This window comes from Oncorhynchus mykiss, chromosome 26, assembly GCF_013265735.2.
Source record: "Oncorhynchus mykiss isolate Arlee chromosome 26, USDA_OmykA_1.1, whole genome shotgun sequence".
In the NCBI taxonomy this organism is placed as follows: domain Eukaryota; kingdom Metazoa; phylum Chordata; class Actinopteri; order Salmoniformes; family Salmonidae; genus Oncorhynchus; species Oncorhynchus mykiss.
In genome coordinates, this window is record NC_048590.1 from 40,320,644 (window position 1) to 40,342,049 (window position 21,406).

At 43.7% G+C, this 21,406-nt stretch overlaps 2 protein-coding genes across 3 annotated transcripts in view; one reads left to right on the forward strand and one right to left on the reverse strand.

The window, feature by feature from the left end:
• LOC110506788 (protein FAM227B) overlaps positions 1-21,406 on the forward strand; it is an 87,392-nt gene that overhangs the window by 13,265 nt on the left and 52,721 nt on the right. The gene's annotated exons all lie outside the window — the stretch shown is intronic.
• LOC110519217 (fibroblast growth factor 7) overlaps positions 14,901-21,406 on the reverse strand; it is a 30,404-nt gene continuing 23,898 nt past the window's right edge. The window contains exons 3-4 of the mRNA XM_036963650.1: positions 15,623-15,729; positions 14,901-15,274 (exon numbers count right to left, since the gene is read on the reverse strand). Coding sequence (XP_036819545.1) covers positions 15,059-15,274; positions 15,623-15,729 — 323 coding nt within the window. The 3' untranslated portion in view covers positions 14,901-15,058. The remainder of the gene's footprint in view (positions 15,275-15,622; positions 15,730-21,406) is intronic.

Genomic DNA, 21,406 nt, shown 5'->3' on the forward strand with positions numbered 1-21,406 from the left:
TCCGGCTTCGCCACAAATGCATGCAGGGCCTACTGCCGTCCGCTGTGCTTAAAGTGTGTCTCTGGATCATAGTAGATCGTTCCTCACATTACTTTAACAAGTGGAGCGTTTGCTGCTGTGCAACACTGATGTTGCTGATGTTACTGTAGCTGATTCCACTCATCACCAGGGTTCATGCCACTCTGACTCGGTCTGCATCCCAAATGGCATCCTATTCTCCTTGGTCAAAAGTAGTGCACTATATGGGGAATTTGGTGCCGTTTGGGATTAGACTAAACCTACTGACCTGTTGTTTTAGATTGACTGAGGGTTTAGGCTAAGTCTACTGACCTGTTGTTTCAGACTGACTGAGGGTTTAGGCTAAGTCTACTGACCTGTTGTTTCAGATTGACTGAGGGTTTAGGCTAAGTCTACTGACCTGTTGTTTCAGATTGACTGAGGGTTTAGGCTAAGTCTACTGACCTGTTGTTTCAGATTGACTGAGGGTTATCCTTTTCATTATCCACATTCACAGTATTGTTGAATAATAGTGGACCATACATATAGTATTGAGACCACTCAGGCTACTGTTCTGCATGTCTCAGGTTCCATCTTGTTTTGGTGATGCTCTTTAGGCCTTTTGGTTGCAGACCACAGGACAAACATAATATACAACAAACTGGAATAAAAGAGACTGGACTACCCCTAATATGTGTATGGTTTCTATTTGTACAGCCAAGCAAAAGGGCAGGAGAGGTGATCGTCTTGGAATGTTTGGGATACATGTTTGACTCCCTACAGATGTATGCCGCCTATGTATGCCAGTTAGGCTCTACACCGGTTGTATGCCAGTTAGGCTCTACACCGGTTGTATGCTAGTTAGGCTCTACACTGGTTGTATGCCAGTTAGGCTCTACACCGGTTGTATGCCAGTTAGGCTCTACACCGGTTGTATGCTAGTTAGGCTCTACACCGGTTGTATGCCAGTTAGGCTCTACACCGGTTGTATGCTAGTTAGGCTCTACACCGGTTGTATGCTAGTTAGGCTCTACACCGGTTGTATGCTAGTTAGGCTCTACACCGGTTGTATGCTAGTTAGGCTCTACACCGGTTGTATGCTAGTTAGGCTCTACACCGGTTGTATGCCAGTTAGGCTCTACACCGGTTGTATGCTAGTTAGGCTCTACACCGGTTGTATGCTAGTTAGGCTCTACACCGGTTGTATGCTAGTTAGGCTCTACACCGGTTGTATGCTAGTTAGGCTCTACACCGGTTGTATGCCCGTTAGGCTCTACACCGGTTGTATGCCAGTTAGGCTCTACACCGGTTGTATGCCAGTTAGACTCTACACCGGTTGTATGCCAGTTAGGCTCTACACCGGTTGTATGCCAGTTACGCTCTACACCGGTTGTATGCCAGTTAGGCTCTACACCGGTTGTATGCCAGTTAGGCTCTACACCGGTTGTATGCCAGTTAGGCTCTACACCGGTTGTATGCTAGTTAGGCTCTACACCGGTTGTATGCCAGTTAGGCTCTACACCGGTTGTATGCTAGTTAGGCTCTACACCGGTTGTATGCCAGTTAGGCTCTACACCGGTTGTATGCTAGTTAGGCTCTACACCGGTTGTATGCTAGTTAGGCTCTACACCGGTTGTATGCTAGTTAGGCTCTACACCGGTTGTATGCCAGTTAGGCTCTACACCGGTTGTATGCTAGTTAGGCTCTACACCGGTTGTATGCTAGTTAGGCTCTACACCGGTTGTATGCTAGTTAGGCTCTACACCGGTTGTATGCTAGTTAGGCTCTACACCGGTTGTATGCCCGTTAGGCTCTACACCGGTTGTATGCCAGTTAGGCTCTACACCGGTTGTATGCCAGTTAGACTCTACACCGGTTGTATGCCAGTTAGGCTCTACACCGGTTGTATGCCAGTTACGCTCTACACCGGTTGTATGCCAGTTAGGCTCTACACCGGTTGTATGCCAGTTAGGCTCTACACCGGTTGTATGCCAGTTAGGCTCTACACCGGTTGTATGCTAGTTAGGCTCTACACCGGTTGTATGCCAGTTAGGCTCTACACCGGTTGTATGCTAGTTAGGCTCTACACCGGTTGTATGCCAGTTAGGCTCTACACCGGTTGTATGCTAGTTAGGCTCTACACCGGTTGTATGCCAGTTAGGCTCTACACCGGTTGTATGCTAGTTAGGCTCTACACCGGTTGTATGCCAGTTAGGCTCTACACCGGTTGTATGCCAGTTAGGCTCTACACCGGTTGTATGCCAGTTAGGCTCTACACCGGTTGTATGCTAGTTAGGCTCTACACCGGTTGTATGCCAGTTAGGCTCTACACCGGTTGTATGCTAGTTAGGCTCTACACCGGTTGTATGCTAGTTAGGCTCTACACCGGTTGTATGCCAGTTAGGCTCTACACCGGTTGTATGCTAGTTAGGCTCTACACCGGTTGTATGCTAGTTAGGCTCTACACCGGTTGTATGCCAGTTAGGCTCTACACCGGTTGTATGCTAGTTAGGCTCTACACCGGTTGTATGCTAGTTAGGCTCTACACCGGTTGTTTGCCCGTTAGGCTCTACACCGGTTGTATGCCAGTTAGGCTCTACACCGGTTGTATGCCAGTTAGGCTCTACACCGGTTGTATGCCAGTTAGGCTCTACACCGGTTGTATGCCAGTTAGGCTCTACACCGGTTGTATGCCAGTTAGGCTCTACACCGGTTGTATGCTAGTTAGGCTCTACACCGGTTGTATGCCAGTTAGGCTCTACACCGGTTGTATGCTAGTTAGGCTCTACACCGGTTGTATGCCAGTTAGGCTCTACACCGGTTGTATGCTAGTTAGGCTCTACACCGGTTGTATGCTAGTTAGGCTCTACACCGGTTGTATGCCAGTTAGGCTCTACACCGGTTGTATGCCAGTTAGGCTCTACACCGGTTGTATGCCAGTTAGGCTCTACACCGGTTGTATGCTAGTTAGGCTCTACACCGGTTGTATGCCAGTTAGGCTCTACACCGGTTGTATGCTAGTTAGGCTCTACACCGGTTGTATGCTAGTTAGGCTCTACACCGGTTGTATGCTAGTTAGGCTCTACACCGGTTGTATGCTAGTTAGGCTCTACACCGGTTGTATGCCCGTTAGGCTCTACACCGGTTGTATGCCAGTTAGGCTCTACACCGGTTGTATGCCAGTTAGACTCTACACCGGTTGTATGCCAGTTAGGCTCTACACCGGTTGTATGCCAGTTACGCTCTACACCGGTTGTATGCCAGTTAGGCTCTACACCGGTTGTATGCCAGTTAGGCTCTACACCGGTTGTATGCCAGTTAGGCTCTACACCGGTTGTATGCTAGTTAGGCTCTACACCGGTTGTATGCCAGTTAGGCTCTACACCGGTTGTATGCTAGTTAGGCTCTACACCGGTTGTATGCCAGTTAGGCTCTACACCGGTTGTATGCTAGTTAGGCTCTACACCGGTTGTATGCCAGTTAGGCTCTACACCGGTTGTATGCTAGTTAGGCTCTACACCGGTTGTATGCCAGTTAGGCTCTACACCGGTTGTATGCCAGTTAGGCTCTACACCGGTTGTATGCCAGTTAGGCTCTACACCGGTTGTATGCTAGTTAGGCTCTACACCGGTTGTATGCCAGTTAGGCTCTACACCGGTTGTATGCTAGTTAGGCTCTACACCGGTTGTATGCTAGTTAGGCTCTACACCGGTTGTATGCCAGTTAGGCTCTACACCGGTTGTATGCTAGTTAGGCTCTACACCGGTTGTATGCTAGTTAGGCTCTACACCGGTTGTATGCCAGTTAGGCTCTACACCGGTTGTATGCTAGTTAGGCTCTACACCGGTTGTATGCTAGTTAGGCTCTACACCGGTTGTTTGCCCGTTAGGCTCTACACCGGTTGTATGCCAGTTAGGCTCTACACCGGTTGTATGCCAGTTAGGCTCTACACCGGTTGTATGCCAGTTAGGCTCTACACCGGTTGTATGCCAGTTAGGCTCTACACCGGTTGTATGCCAGTTAGGCTCTACACCGGTTGTATGCTAGTTAGGCTCTACACCGGTTGTATGCCAGTTAGGCTCTACACCGGTTGTATGCTAGTTAGGCTCTACACCGGTTGTATGCCAGTTAGGCTCTACACCGGTTGTATGCTAGTTAGGCTCTACACCGGTTGTATGCCAGTTAGGCTCTACACCGGTTGTATGCTAGTTAGGCTCTACACCGGTTGTATGCCAGTTAGGCTCTACACCGGTTGTATGCCAGTTAGGCTCTACACCGGTTGTATGCCAGTTAGGCTCTACACCGGTTGTATGCCAGTTAGGCTCTACACCGGTTGTATGCTAGTTAGGCTCTACACCGGTTGTATGCCAGTTAGGCTCTACACCGGTTGTATGCTAGTTAGGCTCTACACCGGTTGTATGCTAGTTAGGCTCTACACCGGTTGTATGCTAGTTAGGCTCTACACCGGTTGTATGCCAGTTAGGCTCTACACCGGTTGTATGCTAGTTAGGCTCTACACCGGTTGTATGCTAGTTAGGCTCTACACCGGTTGTATGCTAGTTAGGCTCTACACCGGTTGTATGCTAGTTAGGCTCTACACCGGTTGTATGCCAGTTAGGCTCTACACCGGTTGTATGCTAGTTAGGCTCTACACCGGTTGTATGCTAGTTAGGCTCTACACCGGTTGTATGCTAGTTAGGCTCTACACCGGTTGTATGCTAGTTAGGCTCTACACCGGTTGTATGCCAGTTAGGCTCTACACCGGTTGTATGCTAGTTAGGCTCTACACCGGTTGTATGCTAGTTAGGCTCTACACCGGTTGTATGCTAGTTAGGCTCTACACCGGTTGTAAAGTGGATTAATGTGCTTCATTGTAAGAAGTTATGTGGCCACTTTAGTTGTGATGCAAACCTTATCAAAACATATAGGCCTATGGTCTAGGCTACATGAGGTGTGCGACTATGATTTTAAAAAGTCACAAAAAAAGGCATAACGTGTTTCTTGTCTTACTGCTCACAAGCTGGGCATCATTTACTATTGATAATATATCATTCACAAGTGATTTTGTCACCCATTACACTATTCTTAATTTAATATTGTTTTTACATTTACTAAATAATATATTTGTGATATTTGTTTAAATTTAGAATGGACCATTATCATGCACCTGTCTCAATGCACTTAAATAGTGAATGGAGGACGGTTTTCCTGTGGTTCATTTTCATGCCAGCCAGGTAGGCTATACTCCTGTTGTAAAGAGAAGCAATGTGCTTAATATTAGGAACGTTGAGAAATAAATATATTAGGCCTAGCCTATAGAAAGCTGATGGGATCAGATTTCTAATAGAGGCCATCATAACTGTTTTCTCATGCAATTGCATAGCCTATAGAAAAGTTGCTCAACATGAGCACATGGGCTCTCATTAAATGTTTGATTAGATTTTCGAATAGAATTGCATTGTCAGAGTGATTAGAGGGACGATATCGTCTCCTCTCTCCTTTATTTTCCTAACCAGCAAGCCTAACCTCCAGTTATCTCTCTCCTCTATGTTTGTAGCAGGCCTGGCTATTTCTCTATCCTATATGCTCCTAGCAGGCCTAGCCAGCTCACTCCTCTCTCCTCTATGTTCCTAGCAGGCCTAGCCAGCTCTCTCCTCTTTCCTCTATGTTCCTAGCAGGCCTAGCCAGCTCACTCCTCTCTCCTCTATGTTCCTAGCAGGCCTAGCCAGCTCTCTCCTCTATGTTCCTAGCAGGCCTAGCCAGCTCTCTCCTCTCTCCTCTATGTTCCTAGCAGGCCTAGCCAGCTCTCCTCTCTCCTCTATGTTCCTAGCAGGCCTAGCCAGCTCTCCTCTCTCCTCTATGTTCCTAGCAGGCCTAGCCAGCTCTCCTCTCTCCTCTATGTTCCTAGCAGGCTTAGCCAGCTCTCTCCTATATGTTCCTAGCAGGCCTAGCCAGCTCTCTCCTCTTTCCTCTATGTTCCTAGCAGGCCTAGCCAGCTCTCTCCTCTTTCCTCTATGTTCCTAGCAGGCCTAGCCAGCTCTCTCCTCTTTCCTCTATGTTCCTAGCAGGCTTAGCCAGCTCTCTCCTATATGTTCCTAGCAGGCCTAGCCAGCTCTCTCCTCTTTCCTCTATGTTCCTAGCAGGCTTAGCCAGCTCTCTCCTATATGTTCCTAGCAGGCCTAGCCAGCTCTCTCCTCTTTCCTCTATGTTCCTAGCAGGCCTAGCCAGCTCTCTCCTCTTTCCTCTATGTTCCTAGCAGGCTTAGCCAGCTCTCTCCTATATGTTCCTAGCAGGCCTAGCCAGCTCTCTCCTCTTTCCTCTATGTTCCTAGCAGGCCTAGCCAGCTCTTTCCTCTATGTTCCTAGCAGGCCTAGCCAGCTCTCCTCTCTCCTCTATGTTCTTAGCAGGCCTAGCCAGCTCTCCTCTCTCCTCTATGTTCCTAGCAGGCCTAGCCAGCTCTCTCCTCTTTCCTCTATGTTCCTAGCAGGCCTAGCCAGCTCTCTCCTCTTTCCTCTATGTTCCTAGCAGGCTTAGCCAGCTCTCTCCTATATGTTCCTAGCAGGCCTAGCCAGCTCTCTCCTCTTTCCTCTATGTTCCTAGCAGGCTTAGCCAGCTCTCTCCTATATGTTCCTAGCAGGCCTAGCCAGCTCTCTCCTCTTTCCTCTATGTTCCTAGCAGGCCTAGCCAGCTCTCTCCTCTTTCCTCTATGTTCCTAGCAGGCTTAGCCAGCTCTCTCCTATATGTTCCTAGCAGGCCTAGCCAGCTCTCTCCTCTTTCCTCTATGTTCCTAGCAGGCCTAGCCAGCTCTTTCCTCTATGTTCCTAGCAGGCCTAGCCAGCTCTTTCCTCTATGTTCCTAGCAGGCCTAGCCAGCTCTTTCCTCTATGTTCCTAGCAGGCCTAGCCAGCTTTTTCCTCTATGCTCCTAGCAGGCCTAGCCAGCTTTTTCCTCTATGCTCCTAGCAGGCCTAGCCAGCTCTCTTTTCTCTCCTCTATGTTCTTAGCAGGCCTAGCCAGCTCTTTCCTCTATGTTCATAGCAGGCCTAGCCAGCTCTCTCCTCTCTCCTCTATGTTCCTAGCAGGCCTAGCCAGCTCTCTCCTCTTTCCTCTATGTTCCTAGCAGGCCTAGCCAGCTCTCTCCTCTTTCCTCTATGTTCCTAGCAGGCCTTGCCAGCTCTTTCCTCTATGCTCCTAGCAGGCCTAGCCAGCTCTCTCCTCTTTCCTCTATGTTCCTACCAGCTCTCTCCTCTTTCCTCTATGCTCCTAGCAGGCCTAGACAGCTCTCTCCTCTTTCCTCTATGTTCCTAGCAGGCCTAGCCAGCCTTCTCCTCTATGCTCCTAGCAGGCCTAGCCAGCTCTCTCCTCTTTCCTCTATGTTCCTAGCAGGCCTAGCCAGCTCTTTCCTCTATGTTCTTAGCAGACCCAGCTCTCTTCTCTACAACCCAGTTAGCTCCTGTTGGCTGCAGTCTCCTCCACAGCCTTTTGGGAATCCACAGCCTTGAGTTAGAAATGTGTTTACATTTTGAGCATGTTACAAATTATCTGCTAAGACTAACTTTGCGTGACTTGGCAGAAGCCTTCACCTTGCTCAGACTTTGTTTGGGTCAACCTAATTCTGGGGTTTGCTCTCTCAACTTGACTCTTTATCTGTCAGAACTGCTCAGAGCCAGATGTGAACCCCAACAGAAGGTACAGCTCTCATCTATCTGTGTGTGTGTGTGTGTGTGTGTGTGTGTGTGTGTGTGTGTGTGTGTGTGTGTGTGTGTGTGTGTGTGTGTGTGTGTGTGTGTGTGTGTGTGTGTGTGTGTGTGTGTGTGTGTTTGTGGCCGCCTGCCAATACACTCTCCCCTCAATCTGAAAGCTCTCAGATTTCACTCAATACAATATACATTTATGAGTTACTACAACATGTGTTCCGTCTGTTGACATATTTGTATCCACTGCTGCATCAAATGAAGAGATGTATCCAGGACTGTTATCCTGACCTTATCAGACAAGGGATCACGTAATTCATGTGTCTCATGCATCTCCCTGCTGGACCCTTATCTAAATTCAACTTTTCCCATATGTATCTTCCCAGTGTGTATTTAATATTGTTGGGACAAAGGACAGCAGATTTGATGATCTAGTCCTTTAGTCATATAAGATGGGAAGTAGTCTGGTTAACATCTCTGGAGAGAACTCCAACGCAGTGAGACAGAGCGTTTTATTAGCGTCTGCAGTCTGAAGCAGACCTTTAAACTGTGATCAACTGCAGGTTGTTCTTTTTAGGTCGTCAGTATTAAGAGACTAAAGGAAGGTGTTGTTAGAATGATATATTGATCTGTAGGGGGCTTGACTCACCATCTCTGAATATGTTTTGGAGATCCCAGCCAAGCTCACATCCTGAAAATATATTTTGAGATCCTAGAAGATGCTGTAAGATCCTACAATATCTTAGAGGATCACCAGGCAATGATACTTGTCTCTTGTCAGGGTTTAACAGGTAAACCCACAATCCAATAATACTGTATGCTGTTGTTATATGATATATGATATAAGGTATAAAACATTGTTATGGTACATGAGGCATTGATTAATGCTCAATTTTAAAATCATCTTCCTACCATCACATCTAAGGCAGTATGACACCAATTTTGATCCAACTTTGCAAATCAATTTCAATGGAGGTACATAACACACTCCCCACCTCTCGTGTTCCATCTTTACCGAGAACCATATTCCGGATTTTAACAGGGTCATTAGCATCGCTGTTATAGAACATAGTATGATGGAGGAACCCTATGCCATTCTGTATATCTGTGTCTGTGTTTAAAATAAAAACACTTAAGTTGTCAGATATATGCTGGTTTATTATCCATATGACATCAGCACAGCCGATCCTTTTGATATTCCTAACGAGTTATTCCTAGAATGTCTTGTATTTTGCTGCTCAGTTATTCTCTGAATGTCTTCTATTTTGCCGTTCAGTTATTCCTAGAATGTCTTGTATTTTGCTGTTCAGTTATTCCCTGAATGTCTTGTATTTTGCTGTTCAGTTATTCTCTGAATGTCTTGTATTTTGCTGCTCAGTTATTCCTAGAATGTCTTGTATTTTGCTGTTCAGTTATTCCTAGAATGTCTTGTATTTTGCTGTTCAGTTATTCTCTGAATGTCTTCTATTTTTCCGTTCAGTTATTCCTAGAATGTCTTGTATTTTGCTGTTCAGTTATTCTCTGAATGTCTTGTATTTTGCTGTTCAGTTATTCTCTGAATCTCTTGTATTTTGCTGTTCAGTTATTCTCTGAATGTCTTGTATTTTGCTGTTCAGTTATTCCTAGAATGTCTTGTATTTTGCCGTTCAGTTATTCCTAGAATGTCTTGTATTTTGCCGTTCAGTTATTCCTAGAATGTCTTGTATTTTGACGTTCAGTTATTCCTAGAATGTCTTGTATTTTGACGTTCAGTTATTCCTAGAATGTCTTGTATTTTGACGTTCAGTTATTCCTAGAATGTCTTGTATTTTGACGTTCAGTTATTCCTAGAATGTCTTGTATTTTGACGTTCAGTTATTCCTAGAATGTCTTGTATTTTGACGTTCAGTTATTCCTAGAATGTCTTGTATTTTGACGTTCAGTTATTCCTAGAATGTCTTGTATTTTGACGTTCAGTTATTCCTAGAATGTCTTGTATTTTGCCGTTCAGTTATTCTCTGAATTTCTTGTATTTTGCTGTTCAGTTATTCTCTGAATGTCTTGTATTTTGCTGTTCAGTTATTCTCTGAATGTCTTGTATTTTGCTGTTCAGTTATTCTCTGAATGTCTTGTATTTTGCCGTTCAGTTATTCTCTGAATGTCTTGTATTTTGCTGTTCAGTTATTCCTAGAATGTCTTCTATTTTGCTGTTCAGTTATTCCTAGACTGTCTTGTATTTTGCTGTTCAGTTATTTCTAGAATGTCTTGTATTTTGCTGTTCAGTTATTCTCTGAATGTCTTGTATTTTGCCGTTCAGTTATTCTCTGAATGTCTTGTATTTTGCTGTTCCTCAAATGTGTTGTTGGCAGGTGATAGGTTGTGGTTTCTCTGGTTCAAACCGAATCCTCTGCTCACACTCCTGGCCAGCGAGGATTATGGGTGTGGCAGAATGAGAGCATGGTTTATGTCCCCAAAGATGCTGCAGAAAAACACATCTTAAAAAATAAATAATTTACACTCCAAACACCCCATAATAACTCATCTTTGGTTTTTATATAAATAACACAAATAATAACTTACAACAATGGATAATAACACAAAAGTTATAGGCCAGTATGGAGATTTTGCAGTATAGTTGTAACTGTGCAGACAGAGTGAACGTCTTTAAAAGGTTGTTAAAAGGTTATTTAAAGGTCTTTCTGTAGGTCGTGAGATGACGAATACGGTATATGTGATGTGCTTCAGGAACATCCCAAAACAGAAGAGATGAAAGGAATGAAGTGGTTAAATGAAGCCTCTGGTATGTTGCTGCAGTTCACTTCAGTTCCTTAGTGAGACCAACAATACTGTAGTAAAGCGTTGTGGTATCTGGCAGAACATGGAATGTCTCAACAGAAAAAAAGCCTGAATACGTCCCAAATGGCACCCTATTGTCTGAGTAGTGCACTACTTTTAATTAACCAGGGCCCATAGGGCTCCAGTCAAAAGTAGTGCACTATATATAGAATAGAGTGCTAGGTGGGATACAACCCTCATCTCAAAGTTTAAAAAAATACCATTTAACACGTCAGGTGCATAACAGAGATCAACGCTAACAATTGATATAATCATTAATTATAGTGGAGGAAGATCAAGGCATACAGTATAACATACACATTTAACACGCTGTGTGTTCTGGTCTCTGTACTTTAATCCAGATATCATTGCTAACTTCATCAGCATCATCAGCGGTACACTCTTGGATTGTTAAATCTGCGTCCCACATGGCGGCAGGGGCGGCAGGGTAGCCTAGTGGTTAGAGCGTTGGACTAGTAACCGGAAGGTTGCGAGTTCAAACCCCCGAGCTGACAAGGTACAAATCTGTTGTTCTGCCCCTGAACAGGCAGTTAACCCACTGTTCCCAGGCCGTCATTGAAAATAAGAATTTGTTCTTAACTGACTTGCCTGGTTAAATAAAGGTAAAATAAAAAAAAATAAAAAAATGGCACCCTATTCCCTAAATAGTGCACTACTTTTTATTACATTAAAAATACTTTATTTATCCCACAAAGTACATTATTTTATATATGTAGGAAATACAGTGCCATTTGGTACACAGTCATTATCAAACCTTAGTAAATTAATTGGGAGTCAATGAGCAGCTGTCACATGTAATTACATATGTATTTTAGTTCGTACATATATATTTATCAATATACTGTATGTATGTGTGTATGTATATATGTATATGTATGTATATATATATATGGTATGCTTTGAACACTTGTACAGTGAAAAGACAAGTCCAGCTTGCTGTCTGTCTTTACATTGATCCAACGTCAAGCCAACTGAGTTTTTGCTTTGGTTGTTCTCTGCTGACAGTTAATACCTGTTAATATGTATATGGACCTGTTTGCTTATTGTACTATGTTTAGTTACACTTTATTTTACCGTCTGCTTTCTACCTGCCATTTACTTACATTACATGGAAACAAATCATTATTACTCAGTTACTAGCTCTGTAACATTACATGGAAACATATAATTATTACTCAGTAACTAGCTCTGTAACATTACATGGAAACATATAATTATTACTCAGTAACTAGCTCTGTAACATTACATGGAAACATATAATTATTACTCAGTTACTAGTTCTGTAACATTACATGGAAACATATAATTATTACTCAGTAACTAGCTCTGTAACATTACATGGAAACATATAATTATTACTCAGTAACTAGCTCTGTAACATTACATGGAAACATATAATTATTACTCAGTTACTAGCTCTGTAACATTACATGGAAACATATAATTATTACTCAGTTACTAGCTCTGTAACATTACATGGAAACATATAATTATTACTCAGTTACTAGCTCTGTAACATTACATGGAAACATATAATTATTACTCAGTTACTAGATCTGTAACATTACATGGAAACATATAATTATTACTCAGTAACTAGCTCTGTAACATTACATGGAAACATATAATTATTACTCAGTTACTAGCTCTGTAACATTACATGGAAACATATCATTATTACTCAGTTACTAGCTCTGTAACATTACATGGAAACATATAATTATTACTCAGTTACTAGCTCTGTAACATTACATGGAAACATATAATTATTACTCAGTTACTAGCTCTGTAACATTACATGGAAACATATCATTATTACTCAGTTACTAGCTCTGTAACATTACATGGAAACATATAATTATTACTCAGTTACTAGCTCTGTAACATTACATGGAAACATATAATTATTACTCAGTAACTAGCTCTGTGACATTACATGGAAACAAATCATTATTACTCAGTTACTAGCTCTTAAACATAACATGGAAACAAATAATTATTACTCAGTTACTAGCTCTTAAACATAACATGGAAACAAATAATTATTACTCAGTTACTAGCTCTTAGAATGTTTGTGATGAAATGAAACATGGAGCACTACAATAGGTGCCATTTGATATCACATCGTTTACAATTTTCTTGATTGATTAAGTAGTCTATAATGAAGCAATAAGTCCCGAGGGGGTGTGGTATATGGCCACGGCTGAGGGCTGTTATGCATGAAGCAACACCGTGGTATATTGGCCATATACCACAAACCCCTGAGGTGCCTTGTTGCTATTATGATCTGGTTACCAATGGAATTAGAGCAGTAAAAATACGTTTTGTCATACCGGTGATATACCACGTTTCTCAGACAGTCAGCATTCTTAGCTCGAACCACCCATAATAATACAAATTATAACCAGCTGTTTGTTTTTGCAAATTCCAGGTAAATACCAACTGTATTGTATTACTTCTCCTATATTCATTACACTATTAGCCATTATAATAAGGGAAGTCAAACTAGTATAATAGTACAACTATTATTAATAATAATACTTTTAGTAAAGTAAGTGACTGATCAGCTTACTTGGTTTGACATTACATTTTGACATTGCCTGGAGAATTCAGTCAGTAGGAACAGTTTTATTATAAAGGTTCTCAAACATCCCTTTTCCTGTATTGCATTTATCCCAAAATGCAAAACTGCTTGACTTCATCCAAATCAAGGATATTGTTAGTATTATTGACCACTACCTGTTGTTTTATATATATTTCCACATAGTGAGGTTGGAATAATACTGTGAAATTGTGAAAATGATGATAATTCCCTTTTAGTGTAAGAGCTGTGTGAGAAAACTGCATGACATTTCAGTCTGTTTTGGTGGGATGGGGTTTTGGCCTGCCTGTTGACATCACCAATAAGAAAGAAGGGTTTCATATCTCTCTGCCAAACAGTTGGTTTTCAGTTTTCCCCTCCCCACTCAGACCACTACTGTCCTAGCTAAATTCTTGCTTGAGAAACTTGCTCTTTGCTAAGAAGGAAGTGTTGTTTCTTTTTCACAATTTTTATTGAAATCAATCACAGTAAGGTACTTAATTGTTACTCAGAACAGCTGCATTGGACATTTAACATTTGCACTACTGAGGAGGACCGTGCATCAGTTTTACACTAAAAACCTTGGCACATGAAAGGATAAGTAACTACAGAACTTATTTACATTGTACCGCCCAGGAGAGTGGCGTTGTTGATCATGATGAGTAGTTGTATTTTCTCTGTGTTTCACAGCTAATGTGACGTGACTGAAGTGGTAGATTATATTAAATTATACAACAAAAATCTGCAGCTCAGCCGTCACAACGTCCAAGAATCCCAACATGGGTCTCTTCATCCAGACGTCACAGCTTCAGTCCTTTCTGTTCTTTCTTTTCTGCTCTCTCAGTCGTCTCAGCTCTCAGGCCAATCCTCCCTTCTCCTCCTTTAAAGCCCCATTTCTCCCCTCTCCTCTTTCAGTCCTCTCCTGCTCTCCTTCTCTTTCAGTTTTATTCTCCTCTCCTCCTCTTTCAGTCTTCTCCTCCTCTTTCAGTCCTATTCTCCTCTCCTCTTTCAGTCCTCTCTTCTTTCAGTCCTCTCCTCTCCTTTTTCAGTCATCTCCTGCTCTCCTCCTCTTTCAGTCCTCTCCTGCTCTCCTCCTCTTTCAGTTCTATTCTCCTCTCCTCCTCTTTCAGTCCTCTCCTCTTTGTATTCTCCTCCTCTTTCAGTCCTATTCTCCTCTCCTCTTTCAGTCCTCTCTTCTTTCAGTCCTCTCCTCTCCTCTTTCAGTCCTCTCCTCTCCTCTTTCAGACCTCTCCTGCTCTCCTCCTCTTTCAGTTCTATTCTCCTCTCCTCTTTCAATCCTTTCCTCTTTCAGTCTTCTCCTCCTCTTTCAGTCCTATTCTCCTCTCCTCTTTCAGTCCTCTCTTCTTTCAGTCCTCTCCTCTCCTCTTTCAGACCTCTCCTCTTTCAGTCCTCTCCTCTCCTCTTTCAGTCCTCTCCTCTTTCAGTCCTCTCCTCTCCTCTTTCAGTCCTCTCCTCTCCTCTTTCAGACCTCTCCTCTCCTCTTTCAGTCCTCTCCTCTCCTTTGTCAGTCCTCTCCTCTCTTCTTTCAGTCCCCTCCTCTCCTCTTTCAGTCCTCTCCTCTCCTCTTTCAGTCCTCCTCTCCTTTTTCAGTCCTCTCCTCTCCTCTTTCAGACCTCTCCTCTCCTCTTTCAGACCTCTCCTCTCCTCTTTCAGTCCTCTCCTCTTTCAGTCCTCTCCTCTTTCAGTCCTCTCCTCTTTCAGTCCTCTCCTCTCCTCTTTCAGACCTCTCCTTTCCTCTTTCAGACCCCTCCTCTCCTCTTTCCGTCCTCTCCTCCTTTTTCAGTCCTTTCCTCTTTCAGTCTTCTCCTACTTTTTAAGTAATCTCCTCTCCTCTTTCAGTCCTTTCCTCTTTCAGTCCTCTCCTCCTCTCCTCTTTCAGTCCTCTCTTCCTCTCAGGCTCCAGTCACCTCTTCCTTTTTCAGTCTCCTTCTCTCAGACGCCAGTGCTCTCCTCCTCTCTGCATTTCATGGGAATGAAGTGGGAGGCGATGTGTTCCCTCCTGGTCTTCTTCCCTCTCAGTGGTCTGCCCTTTTGAGACAGAGCAATGAACATCTCCTTGCCGTCTCTACTCGACTTAACAGACGAGTAAGCGTTGAAGTAGTTTTCTAGGAAAATCTCCTTGAAGTTGCAGTTCTCATTGTAGATTTTCTGTAAATAAATAAGGACACAAAATGGGACGATATTAGGCGTGAGGAGGGTTATAAACATTTTTTTTAAATGTTTTACTTGCTTATGTTTCTCCTATTTATATATGCATCATGTTATGGGTATGTTTGTAATTGTTAAGGGCTGGGGAGTTTTTCAAGATAAAAAATAAATGGAATGGAGCTAAGAACGGGCAAAATCATAAAAGAAAACCTGATTCGGTCTGATTTCCACCAGACACTGGGAGATGAATTAATCTTTCAGCAGGACAATAACCTAAAACACAAGGCACTGTACAGTACAGTGCATTCCAACTCTGTCCGGCAGAGAGAAGGTAGTTTAGTTAATTACCTTGCCTTGCAGTAGGCCAGTCCTGTTCATGGAGATATAGTACTGACTCTTCACTCCTTTGATAGCTAACACTCCTCCCTCGGACACTGTACGGACCTCCAGGATACCTATAGGAGACAGAGGGCAGATATATATATACACTGCTCAAAAAAATAAAGGGAACACTTAAACAACACAATGTAACTCCAAGTCAATCACACTTCTGTGAAATCAAACTGTCCACTTAGGAAGCAACATGGATTGACAATACATTTCACATGCTGTTGTGCAAATGGAATAGACAACAGGTGGAAATTATAGGCAATTAGCAAGACACCCCCAATAAAGGAGTGGTTCTGCAGGTGGTGAACACAGACCACTTCTCAGTTCCGATGCTTCCTGGTTGATGTTTTGGTCACTTTTGAATGCTGGCGGTGCTTTCACTCTAGTGGTAGCATGAGACGGAGTCTACAACCCACACAAGTGGCTCAGGGAGTGCAGCTCATCCAAGATGGCACATCAATGCGAGCTGTGGCAAGAAGGTTTGCTGTGTCTGTCAGTGTAGTGTCCAGAGCATGGAGGCGCTACCAGGAGACAGGCCAGTACATCAGGAGACGTGGAGGAGGCCATAGAGGGCAACAACCCAGCAGCAGGACCGCTACCTCTGCCTTTGTGCAAGGAGGAGCAGGAGGAGCACTGCCAGAGCCCTGCAAAATGACCTCCAGCAGGCCAGAAATATGCATGTGTCTGCTCAAACGGTCAGAAACAGACTCCATGAGGGTGGTATGAGGGCCCGACGTCCACAGGTGGGGGTTGTGCTTACAGCCCAACACCGTGCAGGACGTTTGGCATTTGCCAGAGAACACCAAGATTGGCAAATTCGCCACTGGCACCCTGTGCTCTTCACAGATGAAAGCAGGTTCACACTGAGCACATGTGACAGACGTGACAGAGTCTGGAGACGCCGTGGAGAACGTTCTGCTGCCTGCAACATCCTCCAGCATGACCGGTTTGGCGGTGAGTCAGTCATGGTGTGGGGTGGCATTTCTTTGTGCTCGCCAGAGGTAGCCTGACTGCCATTAGGTACCGAGATGAGATCCTCAGACCCCTTGTGAGACCATATGCTGGTGCGGTTGGCCCTGGGTTCCTCCTAATGCAAGACAATGCTAGACCTCATGTGGCTGGAGTGTGTCAGCAGTTCCTGCAAGAGGAAGGCATTGATGCTATGGACTGGCCCGCCCGTTCCCCAGACCTGAATCCAATTGAGCACATCTGGGACATCATGTCTCGCTCCATCCACCAACGCCACGTTGCACCACAGACTGTCCAGGAGTTGGCGGATGCTTTAGTCCAGGTCTGGGAGGAGATCCCTCAGGAGACCATCCGCCACCTCATCAGGAGCATGCCCAGGCGTTGTAGGGAGGTCATACAGGCAGGTGGAGGCCACACACACTACTGAGCCTTATTTTGACTTGTTTTAAGGACATTACATCAAAGTTGGATCAGCCTGTAGTATGGTTTTCCACTTTAATTTTGAGTGTGACTCCAAATCCAGACCTCCATGGGTTGATAAATTTAATTTCCATTGATAATTTTGTGTGTGATTTTGTTGTCAGCACATTCAACTATGTAAAGAAAAAAGTATTTAATAAGAATATTTCATTCATTCAGATCTAGGATGTGTTATTTTAGTGTTCCCTTTATTTTTTTGAGCAGTGTATATAGTATACAGTGCTGAGTGAAAGTCTACACACTCCTTGCACAGTTTTCAGATTTTGCTGCCTTAAAATTAAATCTAAAAAGGGATTTTTGGTGTGTAGACTTTCCCTAGGGACTGTATATACGCTTTGAGCAACAATCACAGAGGACATACTGTACCTATAAACCCAACAATCACAGGACAAATATCTAAATACTACAGAAGACTGTCAAATATATCAATACCCACAATATATACCTATCAATCACAGTACTGAAATAAGAGACTACCACAGTATCTAAATATATATAATGATATAATAATCACATGACGAGGACCATCACAGTGGACCAGTCAGGACAGATAGTAGGTATGAGACCATAGAGACCTAATAGCCAATCCCAGTCAAGCGTTCCTCTCCTCTTCTTAGTGATCATTTTCATAAATCTAACAGGAAGGTCTTAGTGGTTAATCAGTCTGCGGTTAGGTTGGTCTCTGGATGTACTGAATGTATCCAGGCAGGCCCTCATGTCTCTTCTCTGGGTGGCCATTACTAAACCACAGCTTCATGCCACGCCACATATGGGAGGCAGATTAGGCATGCTCCCCCGGGACTGAAAACAACCTACTCTCCTGCGCTTTGCACGCTACACCCCAGCCCCATCCTCAGCCCCAACCTCTGCCCCAGCCCCAATCCCAGCCCCAGTCTTCAGACCTATGCCTCAACTCTTTCTCTCACTCTCTCTCACTCTCTCTCACTCTCCAAAAAAACATTTTTAGCTTTTTGTCCGTGGAGCACCGCTGAGATTAACAACATCATTTAGATATCTCACGGGATACTCAGATATAAAGTTGATGAGATTTATTTACAACTATTCAAATCAGTTGTTTAACTCTTATTCAATTGTTAAAGTCAACTTTACATATCGCAATAATTTATACGCATTAAAATATATTATAGACAGTATATGATAAACAAAACACTCTCTTTCTCTGTGAAACCGAACAACTGACTAGGATCGTAGACTAGATTTATCAATCTGTCAAATCTCATAAAATCACACGTTTCTAAACCTTCATCATTTTTTTATGTCTGGATTTACACAAAGAACTTGTCTGGATGCTACAGCAATCAGCTAATTTCCCTGAGATACTACATCAATGCCTAGCTATAAAAATACTTATTTTTTTTACACATGCATACGTTTGATGTTTTATTACAGGAGTAAAAAGCTACAATAATATAGTGTTTTTCTTTTGAAAAGGGGGCATAACAATTCATTTTCCAATTTACTGGTTCATTAAACATAAAGAACATCACATGGTGTCTAGTGTATATCGTAGCAAAACATATGCTGTCAGGTCCAACGCAGGACTAATATGTTAATAAAACACAGTTGTGATAGCGAGTGAGTGGTTCCAGAGCAACATCTCTCTGTGTGTGTGTGTGTGTGTGTGTGTGTGTGTGTGTGTGTGTGTGTGCGTGTGTGTCAGGCCCAGACAACAGTAATATAACTCTCAAAATGACATTGTGTTTATCAAAAACTCTCTCTCTTCTGGTTCCTCTATCTCAGAGATAATGATCACAGATGACCATGCATCATTAAGTTTGGGAAAGGCGTGCCACTAACGGGACACCTCGACAACATCCAATGAAATTGCAGAGCACCAAATTCAAATTAAATTACTATAAATATTTAACTTTCATAAAATCACAAGTGTAATTTCATCAAAATAAAGCCTAACTTGTTGTTAATCCAGCCGCCGTGTCAGATTTCAAAAAGGCTTTACGGCGAAAGCAAACCATGCGATTATCTGAGGACAGCGCCCCGTATACCAACACATGAAAAACATTTCAACCAGGCAGGTGCGACATGAAAGTCAGAAATATGCCTTACCTTTGATGATCTTCTTCTGTATGCACTCCAAAAGGTCCCAGTTACATCACAAATGGTCCTTTTGTTTGATTAATGTCCTTCTTTATATCCATAAAAACTCAGTTTAACAGGCGCGCTTCAGTCAATAATCCATCCAGTTTCCCTCCATCAAAATGCATACAAAATGAATCCCAAACGTTACTAATAAACTTTTCCAAAACAAGTCAAACAACGTTTATAATCAAACCATAGGTATCCTAATACGCAAATTAACTATACAATTTAAAAGTATGTTCATTACCGGAGATAAATAAGAAAGAAGACGCTTTCTTCCACGCGCTTGGAAACACTACAGCCAAAATGGGAGCCACCTAGAAAAACTACAATTTCTGGATCATTTTTCCAAAAACTAGCCTGAAACTCTTTCTAAAGACTGTTGACATCTAGTGGAAGCCCTAGGAACTGCAATTTGGGAGGACTTGGGCTTATAATTATAGTACTAGCCATTGAAAATAGTTTTTTTGGGGGGGGGGTTGTCCTCTGGGTTTTGCCTGCCATATCAGTTCTGTTATACTCACAAACTTTAGAGTGTTTTCTATCTAAATCTACCAATTATATGCATATTCTAGCTTCTGGGCCTGAGAAACAGGCAGTTTACTTTGGGCACGATTTTCATCCGAACGTGAAAATATTGCCCCCTATCCCAAATAAGTTTTAAGGAACCAATAGAGCCCCACGGTGGAGGTGTCATAATACCCATAAAACCTAGCTGTCAAACAGGGAAATGGTTCCAATCATTGTTCCTCCATTCATTTTTCTCATAGGAAATTTTAGAAACACTTAACATAAGGGCTGTGATTCGTGGAGGCTTACCCAGGCGTGGCGTTTTAATAACCATGTAAATCTCTCTCGGACAAGGTGACTTTTATCAATATATTCAGCTGTGTGTGTGTGTGGCTGAGAAACACCAGTGCTGTGGTTTTAGCCTGTGTGTCTGTAACTGGCAGTGTTTGTAACAGCGCTGCACGCTGTGAGATGTGTCAGAGAAACCAGACAAGTAGACTCTTTAACACCAGTGCCTGTGTGCTGGTTCAGTGAGCAGCTCAGGTCAATCATGTTAGGCAGAAACATTTTATGAAAACAACTGCAGTACATCCTCAATGCTAAAGGCATTTTAGATTATTTTATGTAGCACGCACAGAGAGAGAGAGAGAGAGAGAGGGGTCATAGACAGCTGAGCTCCCACGTTTTCAGCATGTTTTTAAAATATTGATAGATTTAGAGTTAGACTAACTTAGATTTTTTGGCAGGGACAGATACAGGATGCTACCCTATACAACATAACCTTCACTCCAAATCAAAACTCCAACCCTACAACCGGATTTTGGACGGAATTACCTGGAATGCTTCCTACACCCAAGGATTATTATTCCCAAACTATACAGCAAATGCTCTGGGAAACAAACAGAAACCTGAAAATACCATCCAACCTGGAGGTCAGTGAGTTATTCTGCCCGCCCTGACCTTGAGCCTGCCTGCCACGCTGTACCGCCTGGACTCTGTACCCACCTGCCTGATCATTCTGCCTGCCCTGACCTTGAGCCTGCCTGTCACGCTGTACCGCCTGGACTCTGTACCCACCTGCCTGATCATTCTGCCCACCCTGACCTTGAGCCTGCCTGCCACGCTGTACCGCCTGGAATCTGATCAGGCAGGTGGGTACATTCTGCCCGCCCTGACCTTGAGCCTGCCTGCCCTGCTGTACCGCCTGGAATCTGATCAGGCAGGTGGGTACATTCTGCCCGCCCTGACCTTGAGCCTGCCTGTCACGCTGTACCGCCTGGACTCTGTACCCACCTGCCTGATCATTCTGCCCGCCCTGACATTGAGCCTGCCTGCCACGCTGTACCGCCTGGAATCTGATCAGGCAGGTGGGTACATTCTGCCCACCCTGACATTGAGCCTGCCTGCCACGCTGTACCGCCTGGACTCTGTACCCACCTGCCTGATCATTCTGCCCACCCTGACCTTGAGCCTGCCTGCCACGCTGTACCGCCTGGACTCTGTACCCACCTGCCTGATCATTCTGCCCACCCTGACCTTGAGCCTGCCTGCCACGCTGTACCGCCTGGACTCTAAACTGGTTTGGACCTTTCTCTTGTCCATGACCATTCTCTTCCCTACCCCTTTTGGATTACTAATAAATATCAAAGACTCAAACCATCTGCC